At 37.8% G+C, this 24461-nt stretch overlaps 1 protein-coding gene across 20 annotated transcripts in view; it reads left to right on the top strand.

Moving 5' to 3' along the window:
* TENM3 (teneurin transmembrane protein 3) overlaps positions 1–24461 on the top strand; it is a 623972-nt gene that overhangs the window by 478664 nt on the left and 120847 nt on the right. For 10 of the 20 annotated variants that reach the window (XM_087735943.1, XM_087735950.1, XM_087735946.1 and 7 more), the window contains 2 exons: positions 8215–8452; positions 13502–13594. The exons of 1 other annotated variant lie outside the window; for it this stretch is intronic. In XM_087735943.1, coding sequence (XP_087592069.1) covers positions 8215–8452; positions 13502–13594 — 331 coding nt within the window. The remainder of the gene's footprint in view (positions 1–8214; positions 8453–13501; positions 13595–24461) is intronic. 9 more of the 20 variants (XM_087735954.1, XM_087735953.1, XM_087735952.1 and 6 more) reach the window with 1 other exon arrangement.

Below are 24461 nucleotides of genomic sequence, written 5' to 3'. Positions count from 1 at the left end.
GGAGCACACCACTAAAGGTTGCGTTATTACATTTTTAGTGTCTGCATAATGTAAGCTGAATGTCGTTTTTATATCTCAAATGAGGAAGCTTTTGTCATATCTCACTGTGTGATAGCATCTTTTCCCAGTTTGATCTACAGGTAAATTGTTGGAGATAAGTCAATGACGTTTTACCACTGGGGGGTTCTGTTTGGTTTCACAGACCTCAGGTCCTAAAAAGAGAATAGAAATAATGTCTATTAGTGTCCCTGCTAACTACTGTGTGGGTTAGCCTGGGGTGGAAGGAGACGGTGTTTGCATAATATGACAGCAGGATTGTAAGTAAGTTGCTTCTAGTTCATTTTGTGTGCCTAGTTGCCATCACGCGTTTTATGTTACCTTTTTTATTTCTTTTTCTCGTAAAGCAAGATCATAAGTATGTTACCCCAGCAGGTTACATTTCAATTTACTTTAACAGTGTTTCTGTACTTTTCTTTTTTCATCTTTCTTTTCAAATCCCTCTGGGGATAAAGAGGCCACTATTAGGAAGGCTGTTTGCTGAACTAGTTCCACAATAGCTTTTTTCACTGAAGCTGAAATATTTATCTCTGTTTCAGCTTTCATAAGGTGATTAAGCCATCCTCAACTCAGTTGAAAACCTGCAAAGTTTCAGTTTACTTTGTTACTTAAAATGTCTGCCTTGTGGATGACAGCATCATCATCAGTTTTCCTTGATCCAGGTGAATTTGTTCTCCCAACATGAGCTCTTTCACCCCCTATGCTTTTGTAACTACCCTCCGATAGCTGGTCTCTTACATGGTACCATGAGCAAGAAGGCAAGTGTCATTATATGGTATTTAAATTAAACAGATTTTGCCTGCTGTAATATCGACCGTATGTTACACATGTATTGAAGGGGTTAATGAAGCAGTTGCAGGCTGGAGGTAGATGTGTTGGAATGCTTTGAGAATCGATTCCAGCTAATGGAAAAAATGTTTTAAAAGTGAGCTGGTTCAGTTCCCACAGTGAACAACAGAGAGTGGAAACAACATTTAATAAACCTTTCAGAAGTAAATCCTCCGATTTTTCTTTCACCACCATCTGTGGAAGAAATGCCCGCTTACTTCTCAATGGGCAGTATTTCTTCCTGCAGTGTATTTGCCTTACTCTGTTAGGTATCAAGAGAAACCTCTTTATGTCTTTGGACAAAAAACTATTTGAAAAATAGGTTCTGTTCATACGTCCTCTAAGACTTAAGTTTTATCGACTTTGTACGTTTTTGTTTAAAGAGCAGGTTGACCAAAAATAACCAACCCCAAAACTCCTTCTCGACTGCCCCTAACTATCTGGTGTCCAGTAAATTGTAGAAGTTTTAACTATATGCATCTTGTTTTACAAAGGTGGGTGCTGCAAATGAAAATCTCTGTTGTAGCTGGATTACGGGGGAATGTTGCGTCTTCTGATTTATCTGTGTGTCACCTCCATTTTAAAAATTAAGGCACTTACAACATTTGGCAAACATAACCTGTTACTTGTGAAAATAATCCATGATTGCATTTGTTGTTGTTGTCTGGGGTTTTTTACTGTATAGTTCTCATGCAGAGTTGAGGGGCTTACAGTAGTATTTTTGCATTGCTAATTAAGGTGATTGTATACAGATTTAAATTAAGGAAGAGTTTTTGTTCTATTGATAAACCTCACTGAAAAATCCAAGTTTTATTTTGCATTTGAGAATTGGCATGATTTTAAATGCAGGGCATATTTGTTGTGAACCATGAACAGTCTTTATGAAACCTGAAGAAGATTTGTGAAAACAGCCTGTAATAAAAATCACACATGCTTCATAAAACACTACTTGATAGATATCACTTGCACCATTAAGAACTAAACGACAAAGGATGTAATTTCAGTTCTGGCATGCAATATTAATCGAAAGCCTTTAAAGCATCTTGCTGATGGGAACTATGACAACATGACATTGAAGAATTACAAACTAGAGACATCTATCTTAATCAGATTTTCAAAGTAAATGCCATAAAATAGAAAGTTATTTTGTCTATCTTCACAGGGTCACATATCATATAGGGTATATGGCTTTTTAGCTTGTTTATTCTAAAAATACCAGGGACAAAAAATTCTGCCTTTCAAGTAAGTTTAGAGTTCAGTTCATGTACTTTAGAAAGTTTTTGTGAAAAGATTGTTAGTAACTGATGGTTTCTGTTTGCTGCAATAAGATTTCTAAAACATTATGGAGAACTGAATTATAAAACGTAGCTGAGCATGCACAGATATTATCAGTATGAAGCTGTTGATGGGAAATACTTTGCTAAATGGATGCGAAATGGAAAGACAAAGTTACAGGTGTACCTTTAACCTGAAGTAATACTCGTGTAGATAGCACATCTGAAAGACACAACTGAAAGACATTGGTAAAAATATTTTTTCTTCAATTCCTAACGATTGCAATTTTTGTGCTCATTGTGTTCATTTGACTCATTTCTTTGTCTTCCAGCGCATATTTAACTGGTAAAGAACAGCTTCCTTATATTATAGGATATGGGAAATTATCAACATGTACTTAGTGGTTTAAAATACTGATATTATGTGTTAGGGACTATCCTGCTGCCCTCGAGGGAGCTCCTGCTACTACTCTCCTCTTGCCATCTGGTAGAACTTAGACACTTAACCATGTGTGCACCATAAGACCATTTTGAGTTTCTCCACAATCAAATAAGTCTTTCTTCCCTTTCACAGCTGAAACCTTTATTTCTCTTTAAAAAGTAAAATAATGTTGAGATTTAAACAAAAATGTGTAATGTGAATAATGAAATTCAGGTTTTCTTTATTAATTTGTCATTGTTTAATCCCAGCCAGCAACTAAGCACCACCCAGCCACTCACTCACTCCCCTCACAGTGGAATGGGGGAGAGAATCAGAAGAGTAAAAGTGAGAAAACTCGTGGGTTGAGATAAAGGCAGTTTAATAGGTAAAGCAAAAGCCGCACACGCAAGCAAAGCAAAACACGGAATTAATTCGCTACTTCCCATCAGCAGGCAGGTGTTGAGCCATCTCTAGGAAAGCAGGGCTCCATCACACGTAATGGTTACTTGAAAAGACAAACGCCATCACTCCGAATGTCCCCCCCTTCCTTCTTCTTCCCCCAGCTTTATATGCTGAGCATGATGTCAAACGGTATGGAATAGCCCTTTGGTCAGCTGGGGTCAGCTGTGCCAGCTGTGTCCCCTCCAAGCTTCTTCTGCACCCTCAGCCTACTCACTGGTGGGGTGGGATGAGAAACTGAAAAGCCCTTGACTTAGTGCTCAGCAACAACTAAAATGTCAGTGTGTTATCAACATTATTCTCATCCTAAATCCAAAACACAACACTATACCAGCTACTGTGAAGAAATTTAACTCTATCCCAGCCGAAACCAGGACATCATTTCTTCCAAACATAGGATGCGTAAGCAAGGCAATGCAATTTTTCAGAGCATATCCTCTAGTTAAATTCCCCAGTAGTTTCTCACTCCTGGGTCGTTTGACAGGTTGTCAGACCCTACAGGCAGTGTACTTATGAGGAGACAAACATTGGCCTGCTTTGATCAAACTACTTGTATGACTTTTTCCCATTTTATATTATAATAGTATATACACACGCACACAAGATGCATGTCTTGATCAAAGTGTCCTTGTCACTTCTCCACATTCTTGTCACCACGTAGGTAGCACAGAAGCACAGAGTGCTTCAAGAGGACGTCAGCAGCAGTGACTGCAGGTTAATTCTCTTTCCATCTGTATGTCCGTGAATTGTAGAGCAAGCAGAAAGGGATAGTGCAGGCTGGCAACAAATCAAAGTGAAAGGGCTCTCCTGTGGTGGTGGTAGGCACTGTGTCACCTCATTCCTTGGGTTGAGTGTGTGGTTTGGATCCTTAAAGCAGTTGGCAGGGCAGAGCCAATTTCGACATGGGTAAGATTCAACAAATACTTGGGATTAACCACAAAATGAGCAGATCCAGCAAGTTATCTTGGATTGCCACTATAGCTTGTAGTAAACGATCAGTAAGGAAACTTAGAGCCTTGCACACTGTGGCAGAAAAAGTACACTGGAGCAGTGGTTCATTCAAAAGACTGATCTGCCTAATTACGAATTAACACTTAAGAATGCAATGTTTCTCTAAACCCATAGCCTTCTTTTTGTTTTCATTAGTTAAATACGGCTTCTCATGAAAGGTGTTCCCAGACCAGAGACTTCTGGAGTGAGTGGTTTTACTTGCCTGCAGAATCACTGAAGCCCTGGCCATACTGGTGCAGGTAGCCTATCTTACCCCTCCGTAAGCAGGGACTTAGAAAAAAGAGCTCCTTTGGGAGCTCTAGGAATATTTAAGCCATAATACCCACTCTCTTCAACTTGCAGGGATTTCGAAGGTAAATCCCACTTCTGCTTACAGTACTCTTGGAGGTATGTCCGTGTGTCAATTATGTAAAATTTCAAGTCCATCAATGCGTTTTATTGAGGAAATCAAACCAGTTCTTTCAGAAATTACTTTTGACTGCTAGCAATCAGGGGCTAGCAGTCCAGGGACCAGCGACCTGGAAATGAAAGGTTATCTTTTTTGTTACCAGTTTTCTAAAATATTCAGTCTACTCCAGCTGCTTATTTTTTGTATATGTTGTGGATATTTGCTTTACCATGGCAGAGATTCTCCTGAAGAGAGAGGAAAAAAGGAGCAACCTGACTAGAAAGAGTTAAGACTCGCGCAGACATAGATATTGAATTACATTATGTTCACATTTGAAATGTTTATATCATAATGGAAGTCTTCGCCTTTGTGTTTGTCATGGAAACTCAAAGTTAACGTTAATTATACACTATTATAAAGCCTAATCCTTATCAAATGGAAATCACCTCTTTTTCCTAGATGAGTAGCTAGCTGACAGGTCTCAGTGATCCGTCTGTTATAGAAAGGCTATCACACAACATGTGCAACAAATTACTTTTTTTCATGGATTCTTGGTCTGCTTTTCTCCTTCTGAATTTACCCCTTTCCCCCAAATGGCAGTAGTTATCGTAAATGTCTCTCTCTCCTTACTTTTTACTTTCACATACGCGTTTTTCTGTATTCTTTCATATGCTGTTCAAATTCTGTAACAATTAAATGATAAAATTAATTAAATGTAAATTACTTTTTGAAACAGAAAAGAGAAAAAGGTTTTGTGAAAGGCTACAGAGTGCATATAATTTACCTCTACAATTGAAATGGCTGCTTTGCTTCACTGTGGTTCCCTAGGGTAAATAACAATTTAAATATGTTTTGAAAAATTCATATAACTGTAGTAAGACAGCTTTCTACCCGATTTCTTGTGACTTTTCTGAGTTCTGTACATATGTTCGCATGCATAATTATCTGATGCTGACTTATGCAGCAAATACCTCAAAAGTGTGGGGCTTTTTTTGTTGCACCTGGACAACTTGAATGCACAGGCTGGCTGCTGGGCCAATTTACATTTGCTTCTTGCTGCAGAAATCTTCTCTTTAAGATGAATGGGATTGCTCTACAGTCATTAAGGTCTAGACCAAACAGGAAAGTTTTAATTAAAACTTATCATTTTTAGATATAAGCCCACCTGTACCCATACCTGCTTATTTTTACTGTAAACCAGAAATTCTCATTGAGATTAAATCAATTAGGGTAGCATTTAAAATCCGATTTAAAGCAAAGCAACTGTAGCTTTCTGCAATAGTTCTGAAGTATTTCAACAGAATTGTGGTTTATCAGATTTGAATGCTCTTTCTTCTTCCTGATAGTCTATAAGAAACTCCCAGTGTCTTTATCAGTTCCTTAATTATGAAGAGCAAAAAACCAATACTTTTCTGGCTGTGATGCTGATTTCTCAGGAGACCGGTGTGAATCACTTCACATATACGCCTCAGTTTCCCTGTATGTGCAATGAGAATATTTTCATAGTGTCACAGGGATGTCAAGAGGCTTAGTTACTACGTAAGACTGATAGCTTTGTGTGAAAGTCACAGTAATACTGAAAGCTGTTCTTTAGCTATTAACTCCTTGAAAGAGGAGTAAAAAAAAGGAATCTGGCTCTGACTTCACAACAGCACTCAAAACATGACTGTTGTGATGATTATATCTTCCTCACAAATCAGTGGTGCAAGATTGAAGTTTCTGTTAGAAATTGCGTGGCAATCTGAAGAACTGTGGATTCAGGAAATCTGGCAGGTTGAAGAAAAGATCGAAAGAGCAGTCCTCACTGATCTTTCATTCAGAATGACAATATAGGGCTGAGGAAATTTAGAGGAATATAGATTTTTAGGTGTATTGATTTATGGAAAATCTAATCTTGTTAGGCTCAATTCTACCTGTAGCTCTTGCACAATTAGATGAGGAATAAATCATTCCAGATTTTTCAGGCATTTCTGATTCTCTGGAGAGAATCTGTAGAATCCCTGCCAATTGAAATCGCCCTGGGACACTAGAAAATGTCACCTGGCAGCATCCTATGGAGAGAGACAGTGGGCTTTAAGGACGTGTGATCTTTGCGAAGTTGCACTTGCTATGCTCTTTTAGGTCCCTTCTAGCCTGTGCCTTACGGTTACAAGCTTGTCCCACAACTCTTTATTAATTTTATATGTTACTCTGTAGTTTCAGTGTCAGTAATGTTTATATGTTATACAGCAGAAGGGCTCTGTAGGTTCATAGTAAATTTCTGGGGGAATAACGTAAATCCCAAACAGTGGCCTGAGTAGCTGGCCTATGGGCTGAGGAATAACTGGAAAGGAGAATGGGGTTCTCGGAAAGGAAATGATTGCAAAGGATGGATTTTCTGTTTAAGCTTAGCACGTCTATTCCTTAACATTCTCAAATTTTCTTATGTTCAGGACATGAGAAATTACTCACTGTTAAGTTATTTTTATAGTAGTCACCTGTAAGTTATTGGAAACATCTGTTTCAACAGGAATACTTTTCTTGTGTTCTCTGTACCAAGGTAATATTATTGGGTTTGTAACAATTTGCCGTTATAACCAGTTCCAAACAGGGAGTTGCTTATGAAAATCAAACAACTAATTTAAAAACTACGTGAAAGCATTTACACTGTGAGCAAAGTGCAGGCCCTGTATGTTCTGCTCTGCTTAAGACTTGCATTTATATTATTAAGCCTGTTCTACTACATTAGTTTAGGAAATAGACTGCAATTTGAATTACATAGTGTTAAGTGTTACATTTTTAAGTGTCATCAGTCTTTGCTAAATCGAGATAAATGAAGTGTCTTGAGGTTTTTTTTAATTTTGTGTTCATTGTGTTGTATGGCAAGGTTTGTCTTCTATTTATGACTTATTTACTACTGATTTTACAGAACAGATTGTTAAAACCCAACGTTGATGGAGTTATTTGATTGTGGGTTTTGCTGTTTTGAGGTTTTGGTTTTAAGCTTTATGGATGTTATGTGCTTCAGTTAAGTCAAAAAATATTTCCTTTTGTTTTGATGGCTTGACTCTCTGATCACCTGTGACTTACTCCAAACTGTAGTTATATTGCATAGTGTGAAACTGGAAAATCTGTTCTGTGTGTGTTCTAATGGATGTGACGGTCATTAAGTATATGAGTCTTCTGACGTTGTAATCAGATGTGATTCAGTCTGTTAAATATCCATGAAGCAACATCTGCTTCACAGAGTGACCTTCTGCTAAAGAATGCTTAGCATCTATTAGCAGATCATAGTGCAGATCTGCCTTATTTGAAATGCACTAAACTAGAGTAGTCTACTGCTGTTTAGTAACTAGCTTGTAATAATTTATTGCAGTTAAATAAAGCTTAAAAAACTCCATTAAATAATTATAGGGATTATATGCATTTCGAAAACCTTTGTGTTCTACTGAAATTACCCATTTAATTTCAGGGTTGGTTTGTTAAAAAAAGCTGAAATCTAAAGGCACATTAGGGGATCTGTCAGATGCTATTTTCTGTAGGTGTTAATAAAACCAGATTAAAAAAAAAAACTGAAACAAATTAAAACCAAAAGCAATTTTACCATCTGTTGTATATTAATTAGAACTTGGTGTATCAAGGGTAAACTTGATCTTAGAGAATGTCACTGAATGTCTGCTAATAGAATAATATGCAAATATATTAGATGATAGGATTATGTTGAATTTCTCATTCTGCTTTGGTTGTAGCAAATGCTAAGATGGTGTATAACGAACTTTAATTTTCTTTCTTCTTAGAACAACCTCCAAATAACCAAGGCCAGTCGACCCTGCAGCCTTTGCCACCTTCTCACAAGCAACATTCAGCACAGCATCACCCATCCATCACCTCACTTAACAGAAACTCACTGACAAATAGGAGGAATCAGAGTCCGGCCCCGCCGGCTGCTTTGCCCGCCGAGCTGCAAACCACACCTGAGTCAGTCCAGCTGCAGGACAGCTGGGTCCTTGGCAGTAATGCGCCACTGGAAAGCAGGTAATTACTTAGGTACTACTACAGACTGTGGCACTTCTAAAGAAAACATTTAACTTGATGAAAGATGACCAGCAGCTAATACTTCCCCTCATTCAGCAAACAAAACTGAAAACTTTTCAGTACTAAAAAATCTGTCCTCTTTCTAGAATCCACAATGACACTCTTTTCCCTTACAATGCCTATTGCAGAGTAATTGGACTCAGAGAATACATTAATTTTTCCAGACAAGCATTTTCCTTCCTGTTCACAATCTGTGACTTTTGACTGTTTGAAGATATTTCTTGCCATGCTTGCCAGATATGTTATGTGTCAAATATATGCTGCCATACAGATCGAATGTCAAGGAACTTTCAGTAGTACTTTTTAACTCTTGTACTTGGTCCCTTTAAAGAAATACCCATGTGAGGCTAGGTGTTTATTAAACTTGTCTAGGATTTGGTGAGACAAAAGGACTCACTTAGTTCTGGTATAATGATAAATTTGTCCTCATTCTTTTTTGTCTTTTAGAATTGATAACTGGCTCTAGGAAAGAAGCAGCTAATATAAAGAGTGACACTAGCTTCTTTAGATGCAGAATGATGTATGATGCAGAATGATCTATAAAAAATTTTATAGCACTTACTGGCACAGAGCTGAATTTACCTACAGTGATTAATTAATACTCATGTAACACTCAATCAGCACTAATTTTTTGTTAACGAAAGCCATAATATTCCAATTTAGTCATCAAACTGAGCATTTATAACTATATTGAAGCTGACAGTAATTCTTGAAAATGTTTATGAAATCCCTTCAGTTCATTCTTTGAATCCCTTTAAATTATGTTTTGTAGTGAAGTAAAGGTAGTCCAGCTGATTTTGACTAATTTAAAACATACATGACCTTACGATTCTCTATTAGTTAGTTTTGTCCCCATAGATGTTTCAGGCAACTCTGCTGTCAGGCTGTTGGGAATGGCTATTCCTTTTCTTACTTTTCATGGACCCTCCTCTATTACTTATGAAACACAGACACTGTGGAATAGGATTCCACTGAAGGGATTTCATCATCATACTCAGACAACTTAGTACATTAAGAAAGAGTTTTCTTATAGAACAAATAAGTTTCTAGTGGGAATAAGACGTTTGATGTTTTCCAGACGCTGGTTAATCTTCAGTAGATAGGTAAGGTCTTTGATGTTTGCTTCTATTGCCGTATATGTTTTTATTGTGTTTATAGAGAAAAAGCCATAGGACTTGAATGAGAAAACCAGTTCTAACCTGAAGTAAATATTTTTTGCCTAGTAGAGTCTTTTCATCTTTTAAATGTTCCTGATGAAAAGCAAAGGGTATTTGCGTGTTCAAGTTTTGAACACTTGTGAATGAGCTGAAATGTGGAAATTTCACATAAAAACTGACAGGGCCCTATTGTAGTTTCTCTAACAGTCTCACTTGGCTGGAACTCTGGAGGTGAAGAACCCATCTTATTTGTCATTGATTTTTTACTTTTTGGTTACGGTTCCCTACTGAGTGTGATTCTTAGGCTCAGTTTCAACTATTTTAACAACTTTGTGATAGGTCGCTTCCTTCATCCTTTTCTCAGCCTAAAAGAAAGTTTATTTCATCATTGGCAATATTTTAGCTTATGCCCATAGTCAGCTTCCCTCCCCCCCCTTTTTTTTATCTGACATAGATGACAGCCATTTAGAGGTACAGAATGTGAATGTCAGCATATATACATAGCTATCTTTCTATCTCTATAGGCTCATATTGGTGATGGGTGGCATAAAAATGACATACAACTTGCTGTCATGTATAGCTGGATAGTGAATAGGCTGGTTTTGTGCATGTGCATGTAGGTGAGAGGGATGTATTTGTAAAGCCTGAGGGAGGTTTTAGTCACTATCATTTTGCAGTAGTAATGGAAGTGACTTCGAAATATATATTTCATAATATCGGATTCAGTTATATATTTAATAGAATATTCTGCAATTTGGCTCTGTGTAGAGTTAATACTTTTGTGTAAAGCATTGCTGTTACTGGTTAAATGGATGAACCGTGAGGTGACAGATGAATAGCGTCCAACAGAAATTCCCATTTTATGGGTTTTTTAAATATAAAAAGACTCTTTGCTTAAAATTTTATGAGGATTACATGAGTACTTCTTTCATCTTTGATGCCATCTTTAAATGACAATGAGGTTACTGAGCAGTGGCAGAAATCGTCTTCACTCTATTGGGGCTCAGTAAAATCTACATTTAAAAAAAAAGGCAAGACAGTAAGAAAATATTTCCTGCAGATTTCCTCTGATTTTCTGTAGACTGCAGGACCTTTTCATGGGACATTTAATGATCTTTACTATTTGACTCTTCCCCAACCTGCTGTGAGTTAGGTTCTGCTGTAGAAGCAATAGATCTGCTGGAGAAGCCAGCACCATAGAACAATATTAGCTTTTTGAAGAAATAAAAAAGCAGGACTATATTGAATAACTTTCCATTTTGTTCTTTGAATTACTGGTTGGATAGCCAAAATCATGCAAATGCATGGCTACGTGTCAGGTGTCTGAATATTATAAATGATGATTAAGTAATTAAATATTAGTAGGTTTTTTTATTATCATTGGTCTTCTAAGTTTTTATTCACCTACTAGTTTTAGTAATGAGTTCTTGAGCTCCAGGATCATTAGTTACATTCTCATGGCTTTGCATTCTAGTAGGATCTAAATTACTGATATTTAAAAATACTTAGTAAATCACTTCTTTAAATGCTTTCTCTGTTAAATATTTGAATGTGCAGAATTTTTCTAATGCACAATCAATTATGTATGTTAGAGATTTGCAGAGGAAAAGTATGTTAGAATTCGTAAATTTGTTGATACAAGCAGCTGATAGCATCTCTTAGTGCATTTCTCAGGCAATATTTCATTAATTTTAGGCATTGAATGTCTCAGATAAATTTGTCAGCAAGGGGAAATTTACATATTCCAGTCAGGGAATAAATCTCTGAGAATATTATATAACTTTATTCAGAATCTGTGCTAATGTGTCTGTGAATCAAAGAAGAGCTTTGCTTTTTCTTACTTGATTTGCTGTATAAAAAAACTCATTTTTTGAAAGGTGGCTGCATTTTGTATGATGGACTGTGAATTTTTTATAGAAACTAACCAAGAAACTAACATGGTTTTCATAGTCTATACTGATATTGCTTAGTATTCTCTTACCCCTAACTGATACTTAATAATAGAGTGGGTAGGAACATTACTGTATAAAGTTAGTTTTTACCAAGAAGAAAGAGGGAACTGGTTGAAGAAATACTTGATGGCTGGAAAATATTTCAGCATTTTGAAGGATTTAATTGAAGTGCTAGAATACCTCAGAAGTGGTACTGACAAAATAATTCCTAGAATGTGTTACTTCAAAACCATTCTGCAAGCTTGATCCAAACTTCATTTTAGAATGCAAAGGTTTTAGAAACTCCTAAAGTGTGATGAACATACCCATATGCCTTTATTGGGGTGGATTGCCAATGAAGCTAGCACCTTCAGTATTGATTAAGGTGTGGAAAGGGTGTTGATAGTTTCCCCAGGAAGTCTTAAATCAATTTGTGTAGAGGCTGATTGATTGTCTGCAAAAGCACAGTGTTGCTGGAGGTTAAAGTCTGCTCAAAGCAGCTATTTTACGCATTCCACCCACTAAAACAGTGCCTGGTTTAATCAAATTCAAAATTGTTCCATTCTGTAAGTCTTCCAGGTGTTCACACATGGACTTGATTAGACATGTTACTTATATTGAGAAGGCATGATACAAAATAAAGGCAGAAACTGGGGATGGAGTTCACATCCTGCTCTTCTGAAGACCCCGTGTATCATTGTGGGCATGCCACGTTGCTGCTCTGCAAGTGGAGGAAACAGGACTCTGCTTTACTTATAATGCTGAGAGCATGAATGCATTTTTAAAGACTGACGTTCTATAATTATGGGGTCAGTATATACACACGTTAGACACGTTCATGAAGTCAAACAAGCAGTATTGTTTCCAAAGACTAAAGTTGAATAAAAAAGTTCTGTTTTCTTTTGACATTCTCATGTAGTCGGGTGCTCACCAAGCATCTGTGTTTGAATCCTAGCACGCCGGGCACATATGCTTCTAAGTTTCCTTTGGTGTGAATAGTGTCTTACTTTAGACTTTTGCTTGATCTCTCTGGCATCCTTCCTGCTCAAAAATCCCTTGCTGTCACCATGAATACTTGGAATTTGATCATGTTGTGTATTTCGTCCCCTGTCTCTTAGGCAAGCACTGATAGTCCAGAATTGAGCAGTATTTGCACAGTATTTCTTGAGTTTATCATTTCCCTCTTCAAAGATATGCAGTCATTGAAGCAAGCATTGACCCAATTTTTTTTTTTTTCCAAAACCAATCTTTTCCTGTTTTAGATAGGACAAAAGAAATATGCAGTTCTAAACAAAATAATAGTGCCTAGCTTTGTTTCTCCCGCTTCATTTTCTCGCCATTCCCTGAGAGAGCCAGAGTCTGTGGTCCTTCCTTTCCTTCCCCTGCTGCTGTGCAGTGTCATTTGCCGAACATGAGATCTCCACTCACTCTGATAGCCAGCCCTCTGCGTATTTACCAGGTGACTGACTGTGCCAGATAGCCAGCAAGAGACTGTCTTCTAGGAGTCTCAGTTCACTTTTATTATTTCATCTCTGGTCCAGCCTCATCAGGTGAACAACATCCCCCACTATGCGCTGTTCAGTCCTTAAGCCTGTCTTGGCATGGGCAGCAACCAGGAATTTTATTCAAGGACTTTCACATAAATAAGTGATCACCAAAGGGCAGTGACCACCTAATGGTAGCCTTGTAACACCAGGTCTTTGTGTTACACTCCAGCATGTAGTTGAGAGGACGTCGTGGAAGGCAGATAAATCCCGCATTCAAAATGCAGTTGCAGTTTTGCACATCTGTGAAAAAAGAAAGTTATGCAACAGAATTAGTATATTCTTTTTGTGGGATCATCCCATTCTTTAATTTGAAATTGCCACTCTAATTTCATCTTTTTGTATCTTTGTGTATAGAGAATTAGGAAATCAAGCAGTCCTTGCAAATGGTCATGACAACCTTATAGAGATGGATGTGTTTTCTCCAACATATCACGATAGCAGTTATGGGTATGTGACTCTAAGTGTTTGCATGATGCTAACTGTTGACACAGAAGACAAAATGTGATTTAAAAAAAAATTTGGTTACAATAGTCAAAAACATCTGGAACAGACTTCCTCATCTTTGTATCTAATTTTTTTTTTTAAATTATACTTTAAATAATCTTTCACACTGACTTGTGGTAAATACAAAATGGTAAACTTTGACTGCCAAATCTTGTTTGCTTTCACTTAAGAAAATAAGAGTGTAACTGAGGTTGTATTAATCCTCTATGGCCTAATTCTGCAAGCTGTTGCAAACTATTTGCATGCTTACACATTTGCCAGATCTGATCCTCAGTTTGTAATGTATTTACTACTTAGCAAATGTTTGTTTTAGAAATATTATGACATATAAATGTAGCATAAGGAATGACCAATCAAAGAAGTTAAGAAGAATTATATATCTAATCTGTAGTATTTTTTACCAGCTAGTTTGAAATCGGAACTGCTGATAAATATATAACTGGAAATAAAGAATTCCATATAAATTAATATTTCTATTTGTTTAAATAAAATTTCTGTTATAGAATTGTTCCATGTCTACTTAACTTTGTCATTAATATCTATCTTATATTTGAACTATGTTTTGGCATTCTTATGCCAAATCAGTATACTTGGTTTCTGATCCAAATAAAAAAAAAAACCTTGACAAAGGAATATCACTTCTAATTAGTTCCAGCCTGTTAATCAGCACAGTATGCTAAATTTTAGTCAAGAACTATTAATCATAAATTTACCTTTTCTTTTTTTTTTGTTTATACTATGGTAAAAATCAGAACTTTATGTCCAAATTCTGTTTTTCTAATTATAACTCTTAACATTATAAAAGGGATAAGGTGCTATTTGATTAAATGAGATCTGCATCTGCCCATTAATAACTAATTCATCTGTAAAATATATTGACACTGTACATTGATCTGCTTCATGTTCCAAAAACTCTTAAACTTTCACTTAGCCACAAATGAAAATCAACAGCAGGAAGAGAACGGTATGTTAAATTCAATTAGTTAATCATTATCAGCAAACTCAAAAGATACTGCAGATATTTACCAGAAGACCCTAGTATATTTTCTTTAAAGTAATATAAGCATACTGTATTAAAAAAGAACCATACTGTATTAAAAAAGAACAAAACCAAATATTATTGTTCCCTTTAGGCTATTTACCATACAGTACTGATTCAGATGCGTAATTGCTGAAGTAGAGTTAATAGAACCATGCCTGGTTTATGCTTTATATGTTTGTAATGGGACCACCAAATGCAAGTATTTTGGCAAACGGACTGTGTTATATGAAATTCCCGTTAGTTGATACTAATTCAGGTAACAATACAATGAAATTTATCTTGTTTGTAATCCCTTCATTTTTAAAATTATGCTAGTAGGGATCATCTCCTGGTGTGAAAGTTGTCCAGAGATAATAACACATCAGTTCCAAAGCATAATAGATTTGAGACTACAACATGCTATCAGCATGAAGATTCAGTTTATCAACCTCACTAACATACTGTGTCACAGCTAGAATCATTATATATTTGTTTCTTTGTTTTCATGTCACGCGTGTGTTACATTATGATATACTATTTCTTAGTTTGTGTGGCTTATGGAACTAATATTAATCTAATGAATTTGACAATTTTAGTGTTAATAATGATAACAGAAATAGACATTTTCCAGAGAAATTCTAATGATTCATAGGCCTAGACCTAAAGAATAGTTTTTTATAGCTTCAAGGGATTTGTGCACAGCTGGAAATCTCAAAGTATTTTATTGGTGTATATATTGTTGGCTTTACTTGGTACCGCTATTCTTTTATCTAATATGTAAACATATGTTGGTATACATATGTTGACAGATCAGCTTAGTTTGAAGTAAAAAGTCTGTTTTTCTTTTACCTAACCTGGTAGTCCTCTCCCCAAGTTATCCAGACGTCAAAATCCAAAAAAAAAGAGTAAGATTCACTATTAGCGAATGACCATATTTATATTTCTTATAGATAAAGCTTCCTAGCATTTTCTATTTCTATAGAATCTCTTCGTTTTCTGAAAATTTCATATTTTTGCAGGGTTGGGGTTTGAAAATTTCCTGTTGTATTTAAGTAAGAATTCTTTGCAAGGAGCTTGGCTGGGAATTTTTTTCATCTGTTGGGGAAAAAGTTCAGGAGAGCTGAGTCTAAAAGAGGCCAGGTTGTCAGGAGTGCAGAGTGGAGAGGAGAAAACTGCAAATGACTGGGCACAAAAGGGGTAGGAGTGGGTGTGCAAATGGGTAGGTGGAGTAGTCCAGAAAGAGAAACTGAGAGTGGTTGGTTTGGCAAGGCAGGACTTAGATAAAATGCTAGAGCATTAGAGAGACTGAATGTCTAGGATGAAAACCAAGATTATTCCTTGTCCTTTACTACTTAGGATTACTTGTGAAGTCCCTTTGAATAATATGCACCTCATCACCTATAGGACTGACTCAAGATGATGAGAAACCTTGGCTGCTGGCATATGCCCTACTAGTGACAGAAGCCAGAAATAATCAAACCAGATTTTGTATCTGTGATGGCCTATGATGATAAGAAGCTTTCAGTGCAATCTCTGAAGTTTCTTCAAACTTGCTTAAAAGATCGCAAGTTAAACAAAAAAACACTTGCATAAAAAAATGTCATCAACACCATACAGTTAAGCACACAAAATTTACGAAGTTAAAAGCTAACCTCTTTCTACAGTTGCGTGGCTGCAGTCAAGCTTGCCATCCCAATAAGTGCAGCTCGAGTTGAACAAGAAAAGAATTTTACCAGATTCTGGAGATCCTTACTGTCACATTCAAACAGGCGAGAAAACAATACCAAACATCATGGCAGAGCAAAAACCTGGGTGACTGTATAGTGCCAGCATCCAGCATCTCTGATAATGTCGGTTGCACAAAGAGAAGTCCAGCTCAAAAAAGGCACCTGAGTACCATTAAAGATAAAGCATCACCCTCTTCTGGGCACAAGGTGTGACCCTCTGCCTTGTTGAATCCCTGAGTGGTGGTCTCTCAAGTCAACAAATCTTGGCATGTTGCATGTGAGAGAGTATGCAAGTGTAGTATGCAAGTTTTTTCTACCAAGGAACAATAAGGACTGGAAAAACAGGAATGACAGTTGCATCACATGCACATGCACAGTTGCTAAGTTGGTGGTAGAGGCTGTAACTCAGAGGTTATGACAGTGCTGTCACTGCAGTGACATGAATCTGGCTGTTTGAGTGACTGCTGGTAGCGTAGTAGTGGCAGCACAGAGTTCATCATGGGTTATCACGGACTCAGAATTGCAAGAGAACCACAGCTATGGACATCAATAAGTGAGCTAAGGTTCACAGATCCATTATGATGGAAACTTCAGCCTGCTTGCAGCTTGAGGCAGAATCAGATCCTATCAGTCACTGGCAGAATAATACTTCACTTCTTTAACTTCCCTCTGTTTTTATCTCATTTTAAAATGTCCAGTAGCTCAGTCAGGTCTTTCAGCTGCAGACAAAATTTCAACCTTTGTTCCAACTTCTGAATTAATCTTTGGGTAAATAATGCAGCTCTGAGCCTCTCTTAAACCTCATTGGCTTTTTGGAATTGTCTCCATGTGCCTTTTGAGACATTTAGAGCAATTGTTCTCTTTCAGCTTTATGAAGACAGCAAGGGTAGTAAAAGAGGTTGGAGGAGTACTTGTGCCCTGATTTTCTCCCTGGAAAGCTTAATTTATATAATATTCAAGACAGGAACTGGCCAAGATTAGAATACCTCATCTCAGAGACAACTTTCTCTCTCTATCTTGGTAGGGATATGATTCCAGAAGAGCAGAGAACAAGATAAGTAATTGTAATATAAATTGTTACTGCTCACATGAGCATTTCCAGTCCTCACTGCAAGATTCAGATGCTTTCCTCCACTCTCTCTTCCTTTGGAGAGAGGAGATCTGGAATGGCACAAACACTGTCAGTATCAGAAAGTGCACTAAGGGGCTGTCAGGTTCACACCAACTGCTGCCTCCTTCAGAAGTGAGTATCACCAACAATATCCAGAGCCAAGTCACTTACTGTAACCTAAATGGAAGTCTGTGTAAGTACTAGTCCTCTGAGAGACCCAGAAGAAGCCTGTAAGGAGAACAGAGCCCCTTGATATTTTTTCAGCAATGCATAAGTCTAGTCTCACTCTCCTCTGGAAGGTAGGTAATGGGACAATCCAGCAACGAAGAGTATGAGTAACTAAAATTGCGGTAGGTTTCTTTGCTTGCCAACCCAGCACCATGAGTCATTCTTTGCATCCAGCTCTCGTGCTCACTTCTGCTTAGCGTTGTTTGTTTCCCTTGCTCATCTTCACAGAGTGCAGCATAGCAGAGAGGAGCATGAAAGAGCAGAGCCAGCTGATTATACTGGTTCTTTTGATCCTAGACATGCATGTACATATCACAGAAGTGTACTGCTCCTTCTCCGGAGGAGAGAGCTAGCAGCCTGAATCTGAATTTGGAGGAACAAATAATAGGATGTTTACAGGTGCCCTCTGCATGCTGTAGCACTATATTCTTTCTCACACCACCAAGAAGGTAGGTGCATTGCAGAGGAAGAGATTTACTCTCGCACATGTAAAGAGAGGAAGTTTGGGGCTTTTGTCAGTATCCAGTCCTTCAAGTCACCATGTCCCGGTGGCTTTCACAGCAGATTGGGATACTGTCATGTCTGAATTGCTGTTTGAAGCTGCAGGTTGCCGTGCCTGACCTATGCAGTCTTTCTCCAGCAGCAGCCAGCAGTGGAGCGGTAACCTGCCAGCAGCCAGATGTGAAAGAACACACAAGCAGTAAGGAAGGCACTTGCAGCCCTAGTAGTATTTTTTTTTCTTTCTTGGATTTCAGTCTTCAGTTTGTAAAGAAAGCGGGTCCTCAGTGTAAACCCACCCAAATTCAGGCGTTACCATATGTAAAAGTGTTTTTCTGAAACATTTGAATAAGCTGTTAGAAGAGGCTTATCTCCAGTTCCCACAGATGTTTCCTCTGTTTTTGCATATGGGTAATAGCTCTCTTCTCTTTCTTTCTTTCTTTCCCCCAAACTTTGATTATCATTTGATCTGATGTGATCTTGGAGCTTTTTCCAGGATTATGGTAGTATTAATATTGGCTCTGAGGAAGCGGAAATTCACTTTTATCTTTTCCTAAGCAATTTTTTGATTGCAATTCTGCACAGAAAATAAACTGAGACAAATTCACAGCATAATGTAGTTTCTGTGCTGGCTTGGATTTATGTTAAATGCAGCCATATGGTTCTGTGGAAGTCAGTCATAAGCCTGTGCTAAGGGCAAACACCACCAGCTACAAGGTTTCATCTCAGAAGAATGTTAACAGAAGATGAAGACAGGCATAAAGTGCTCACGGAGAAACAAAAATGCAATTCCTTCTGGAGCCTACTGGGAAAGCTGATCTCTGCATCAGTGAACCAGAGTTCATATGAGACCTAGCCAGTAATTTCTGTTATCTTTTACATCTTCCCTATAACATCAGTCGGCAGAGATTAATCTTCTCTTTCCATCTGCTTCCTCAACTCAGTGCAAGGAAGCAGATTTATTGATGTGATCTATCCATTAGTGAACCAGGTGGAGCTCTCTAATGTCAAGTGGCAGGTGAGGGTCATGATCTTACTCAGAGAACCCAGTTCAATCCAGCATGAATAGGGTCTGTCAGCAGAAAGAGAGCACACCGGTCAGTAGATGCAGTGCAATGATTGATTGCGATCTCAGACCACCGTTGTTTCCACAGTTAATGGTTTTGTTCTGATTCTGACAGTTAATGTATCTGGTAGGGTTTTTGTAAACAAACAGAAAGCATGGTAACCCATTCCCAGGAGGAAAAAATTCAGCTGGTTTGCATTAAGGAAAGTCAGGGAGAGATAAATACAAAAACGTAAATGAGAGAAGTTGGAGCAGACTAAAATAGCTGCAGCTGGATATATCCACTCTCTTGAAGTTACTTTCTTAAGATGAATTGATTTCTTTGTATGGAAATGGCAAATAAAATGGTAGGTCTTCACACAGAGATAGGCACATGCTATCTCTGCATGTGTCATTAATGACGTATTTGAGGTAGAGAATGAGAGCTCCCAAACCTCAGAAGTCTCTTCTGACTTTCCTATGCTCCTTTGGACCATCAGAGAAATAAGACTATAAAGCTGCAGCTACCCTTATGTCCTTGCTTACAGTGGCCTTATGGTGCTGCCAAACTGTTGTAGAAGGTGCCATTACACTTTTGAAAAGCAGAATTACTGATTGCTGCTGTCTACAGATAGGTGCACTTTGAATCGGGACCATTTTTGGGCAAAATCTGGTATTTTATTTTTAGTTCAGGTGAGCAATCATTGCAGCTGTATTCATTACAAAACAGAATAATTACCATTTTTATTCCCAGAAATTCAACAATAATATTCTATTAAACATCAAAACCAAGTCATTAGGAGTACTATTGAATTCCGAGCAGAGAATTCACGTCTCCTGAAGTGCTCGTCCTGAGAGGTAAATATGTCACCAAAACATAAATTCACTAAAATTTATATTTCTCTCAACCTGCATTCACTCAAAGTGGATTTGATAGAAGTTTTTTCCACCTCTTGAACCTTAGGAGAATATAACTGATGTGTTACTAATTCTAGATATCTAAGGTGTAGATATTACTGCATTGTGCCTTGGAGTGAATCCAGGGTAACGGATTGAGGACCTTAGCAGAATGGATAAGAACATTTACCTGGGCTTGCTTACAAATGTCTTAATTCATATATTAATGTCCACAGATTCAACACTCCTTCGAGGTAAATAGATAATTTTTAATAAAGTTAAGTACTGGCAGAATTGAGTTGGTTTTGGGGGGAAGATTAACCTATGTTCCACAATGTAAAACTCGGTGTGCTCATTTCATAACGTACTTAACCTGTGATTACAGAAGGCAGAATGGTATCGCCTTACCTGGAAGAGTCAAGTAAAGTACAGTGATCTTTTGAGCCAACAGTTGTCCCCTGTACTGGTAATTACTAATATGTCCAGGATTTTTCTCAAATTGCAAGGAGAACAGATGAGTCAATGTGCTGGTTTTGGCTGGAATAGAGTTAATTTTCTTCATAGTAGCTAGTATGGGGCTATGTTTTGGATTTGTGCTGAAAACAGTGTTGATAACACAGGGATGTTTTAGTTACTGCCCAGCAGTGCTTACCCAGAGTCACGGCCTTTTCTGCTTCTCACCCCACCCCACCAGCGCGTAGGCTGGGGGTGCACAAGAAGCTTGGAGAGTACACAGCCGGGACAGCTGACCCCAACTGACCAAAGGGATATTCCATACCCTATGATGTCATGCTCAGCATATAAAGCTAGGGGAAGAAGAAGCAAAGGGGGAATATTTAGAGTGATGGCATTTGTCTTCCCAAGTAACTGTTACACATGATGGAGCCCTGCTTTCCTGGAGATGGCTGAACACCTGCCTGCTGATGGGAAGTAGCGAATGAATTCCGTGTTTTGCTTTGCTTGCATGTGCGGCTTTTGCTTTACCTATTAAACTGTCTTTATCTCAACCCACGAGTTTTCTCACTTTTACTCTTCTGATTCTCTCCCCCGTTCCACTGTGAGGGGAGTGAGTGAGCGGCTGTGTGGTGCTTAGTTGCCGGCGGGAGTTAAACCATGACAGTCCTTTTTGGCACCCAACGTGGGGCTCGAAGGGTTCGAGATAACAACAGATTTGATTGGAATGTGCTAGATCGAATTTATAGCTGTTATTGCTGTTCAGCTATTAGTCGGCAGGCTTCTGTGCTTGCCATGGGGCTTGCTTGCCTTACTCTGTGTTAGAGTCTAGTGCTCGTTAGTGGCTGCTTTTTGCTTTTGCTGCTTGCTGTACTGCTTATCATCTTACTCTGCTGTGCCTGGGAAAATTTTGATAACAGCAATGGCGATGGGGGTCTTCTGGTACCTAAGGGTAAAAGAAACAAATGCAAAAAATGTTAGGGATAGTTTTTCTTTTCTCTTCCACCTCTCCTCAAGTCACTTTCTATTCTGTCATCTTCCAAATGTCAGTTTTGTTATATTCTGCACTGAAACAACAGGTATCTGAAAACAGCTTTCCTCAACTCCACGGTTGCCTTTGCCTGACCCATAAAGAGCCTAAATTTTGCTTTTTTGCTTTAGACAATTACTTTTTAATGCTTTTGTATGTTTTACCCTAAAAATAAAGTGAATCACACAGTAATATTATAAAAATTTTGTCTTTATGTACTGCAGGGCAAACAGTACATGCTCATTATACAAGAACAAGGGAACAATCAGTTGAATTGAAATTGAAATTGATAGAAGAAAATACATTTTGACACGATGCGTGTTTAGCCTACAGAACAAAACGCCACAAGACATCAGTGAGAGCATGAGATTTGGACTGTTTAGAGAAAGAGTGAGCCGTTAGTGAATAAGTAGTGTGGAAGGCGTTCATCCCCTCCCTTTGTACTGGCGACTTTCAGACAGGGTATTGTTCCTGGTGATCTGCCCTACTGCGGTAATTCCTGTTTCTGCTTATTTCGTTACAGCTACACACAGATTTTGCACATGTAACTGTTCTCTATCAAATAAGATTATCCTCCTCCTCCACAGTTTTTGAAATGACCTAACTTGCTCATTGTACAGCATATGCTTGCGGGAATCCTACCCCTTGCACTGTTTTTTAGACAGAGCCCTCCTTCAAAAGTCCAGGTCAGAGATAATTTCTAACATTGAATGCCTTTTGTAGTGCAGTCTTCTGAGTGTTATATCTGTTCTTCCTCAGTGGTCTTCCGGTAGTGGTCTGTAATGATCTGCAGAGCCACGTATCATTAACACCATCGTGGAACTGACCAAACAGACTGCATGTAGGACAGCACAGAAGACAGTACTGCAGGAAAACCTATACTGCAATGGCACTGTGACATTTGTTACTGATCACGGTGGAGAGCAAACTAATAGATTTATTCTGCTCCAGGTTCTCCAGGTGCTGGTAGTATACAACAATACACAAGAGTCAAAGATTTGGGAGGGAGCAAGGGATTTAGGTTTTTTAAGCACGTATATTCTAAATACAGTTTTATTCTGGATTAACAGTATTGTAGCTCTTAAGATGAGGAGTTTTGTTATTCTATATGCATAAGGGCTAGCAATATTGACCTTTATTCTGTGACAGCAGTTATCATCTAAATAATCACATTGCACAAAATAACAATAGCTGCCTTTAAATCTCACTGTTGAGGTGATAAAATATGATGTATATTCTGATGTACTTAAAGAAGTTCAATAGAATCTTGCTGGGCCTTATTCACAATTCTTTATTTAGCAGGAATTTTGTAAAAGGGCTGTGTGACTTCTAATACACTGTGATATATTTGCCATGGGATTCAGCACTCTATTGGTGTGGTTGTGCTGTATGAAATACTTTAAAACAGAACTAAAATGCTGCCAAGAAAGTTGTTGTAAAGGATAATGTAGGCTCTTTCACATGTCTTCGAAGTATATGCAAAGCATTCTATACATGATGCCAAAAACCAGAGAAATCATAGCTACAGATTGCAGTGAATCTTTTGTAAGGTGAAGCAACTTCAGTATAAGCTAAAAAAAAAAAAAGAAGTCATGTATCCAATGTAAAAACAACATTAGGAATGTTAAAATTATGCAATAATTCTATACAAATTGAGACCAATCTATTTAAAAGTAATGTGGAACGCTCCTTTTTGCTTGGTGATAGTTTATTTGTGTAATATCTATGCTTCTGGCAGCCTGGAGTTTAGGGTCTTCCGGACATGTTTATGTAATATTGCATTCATTGATGCATGGTATCCATTTTCTTCTAAACTGGGGTCAAAAGTTTTTGTCACAGATCCTTTCACAAAGAAAGTTATTCTAAATCACATTTCTGTTGCTGGACACCTGGCTATCTGGCTATCTCAGAAATATTTGGGCTTATGGTCTGAGCCTTACTGTCCTTGAATGTTCTGATAATCTATTTCCATTTCTCTAAAGACACAGTTTTCAGTTAACTTAATCTTTCTGCCCAACTCATGGGGGGGGGGGGGGAATCACTTTCTTCCCCTCCTGCTTTCCCATTTACTGAATTTAGTAGAGGGTACTTCCAATTTTATTTTCCACAGAGGAAGTAGCAACACAGAGAAGATCTTATTTGGTGTGAATCCTCCCCCCAACTTGAGGATGAAGAAAATGGTCTGCATGTCAGCAGGTGCACACCAGCACTTGGTGCTCAGAGAGTACAGAGTTAAATTAAAAGCATGATTATTTTACTTTTCTTCATATGCTTCTGTTTTCTGAGGTGACATCTTTGAGGTTTTTGATGCTGTATTTCTGTCTTATCTTTTAAGGGCGGAAGCTTAAGTAAAATGCCTACCATTTGTGAAGTACGGGGACTTCCCAGCTGTCCTTGCATCCAAGGATTAGTTTATGACATAACTTTGTATTTTGCTACCAGTCTGTAGTTTAGGTTTGTTAGGTACTGAATTCTTCCCCCCTAAAATGTTAAGATAAGCTGCACTTTTTAATAGAAACATACGCTGAATAAGCAGACAGAAATGTATCTTGAATAAATGTAAAAATAGAAGATTATTTGCTTTAAAAAGTGAATTGAATTATTTATTAAAAACAGAGTTAGCTTGTCTTGTAAAATATTAGCATGATTCACTGTTTTTTTGTACTCTAAAGCTTAATAAAATATTTAAAGTGCTGCTTACATGAAGATCTAGCAAGTGCTTGTTAGATGATCAATTTTGAATGGAAGATACACTATTGCAGATGCTATAAGCTCCCTATGAGATGAAACATAGTGTAGT

This window comes from Nipponia nippon, unplaced genomic scaffold (assembly GCF_047370975.1).
Source record: "Nipponia nippon isolate SJK-2023a ecotype South Korea unplaced genomic scaffold, ASM4737097v1 scaffold_6, whole genome shotgun sequence".
Lineage (NCBI taxonomy): Eukaryota > Metazoa > Chordata > Aves > Pelecaniformes > Threskiornithidae > Nipponia > Nipponia nippon.
Note: the sequence above shows the minus strand (reverse complement) of the source record. Positions and strands in the feature narration are given on the sequence as shown.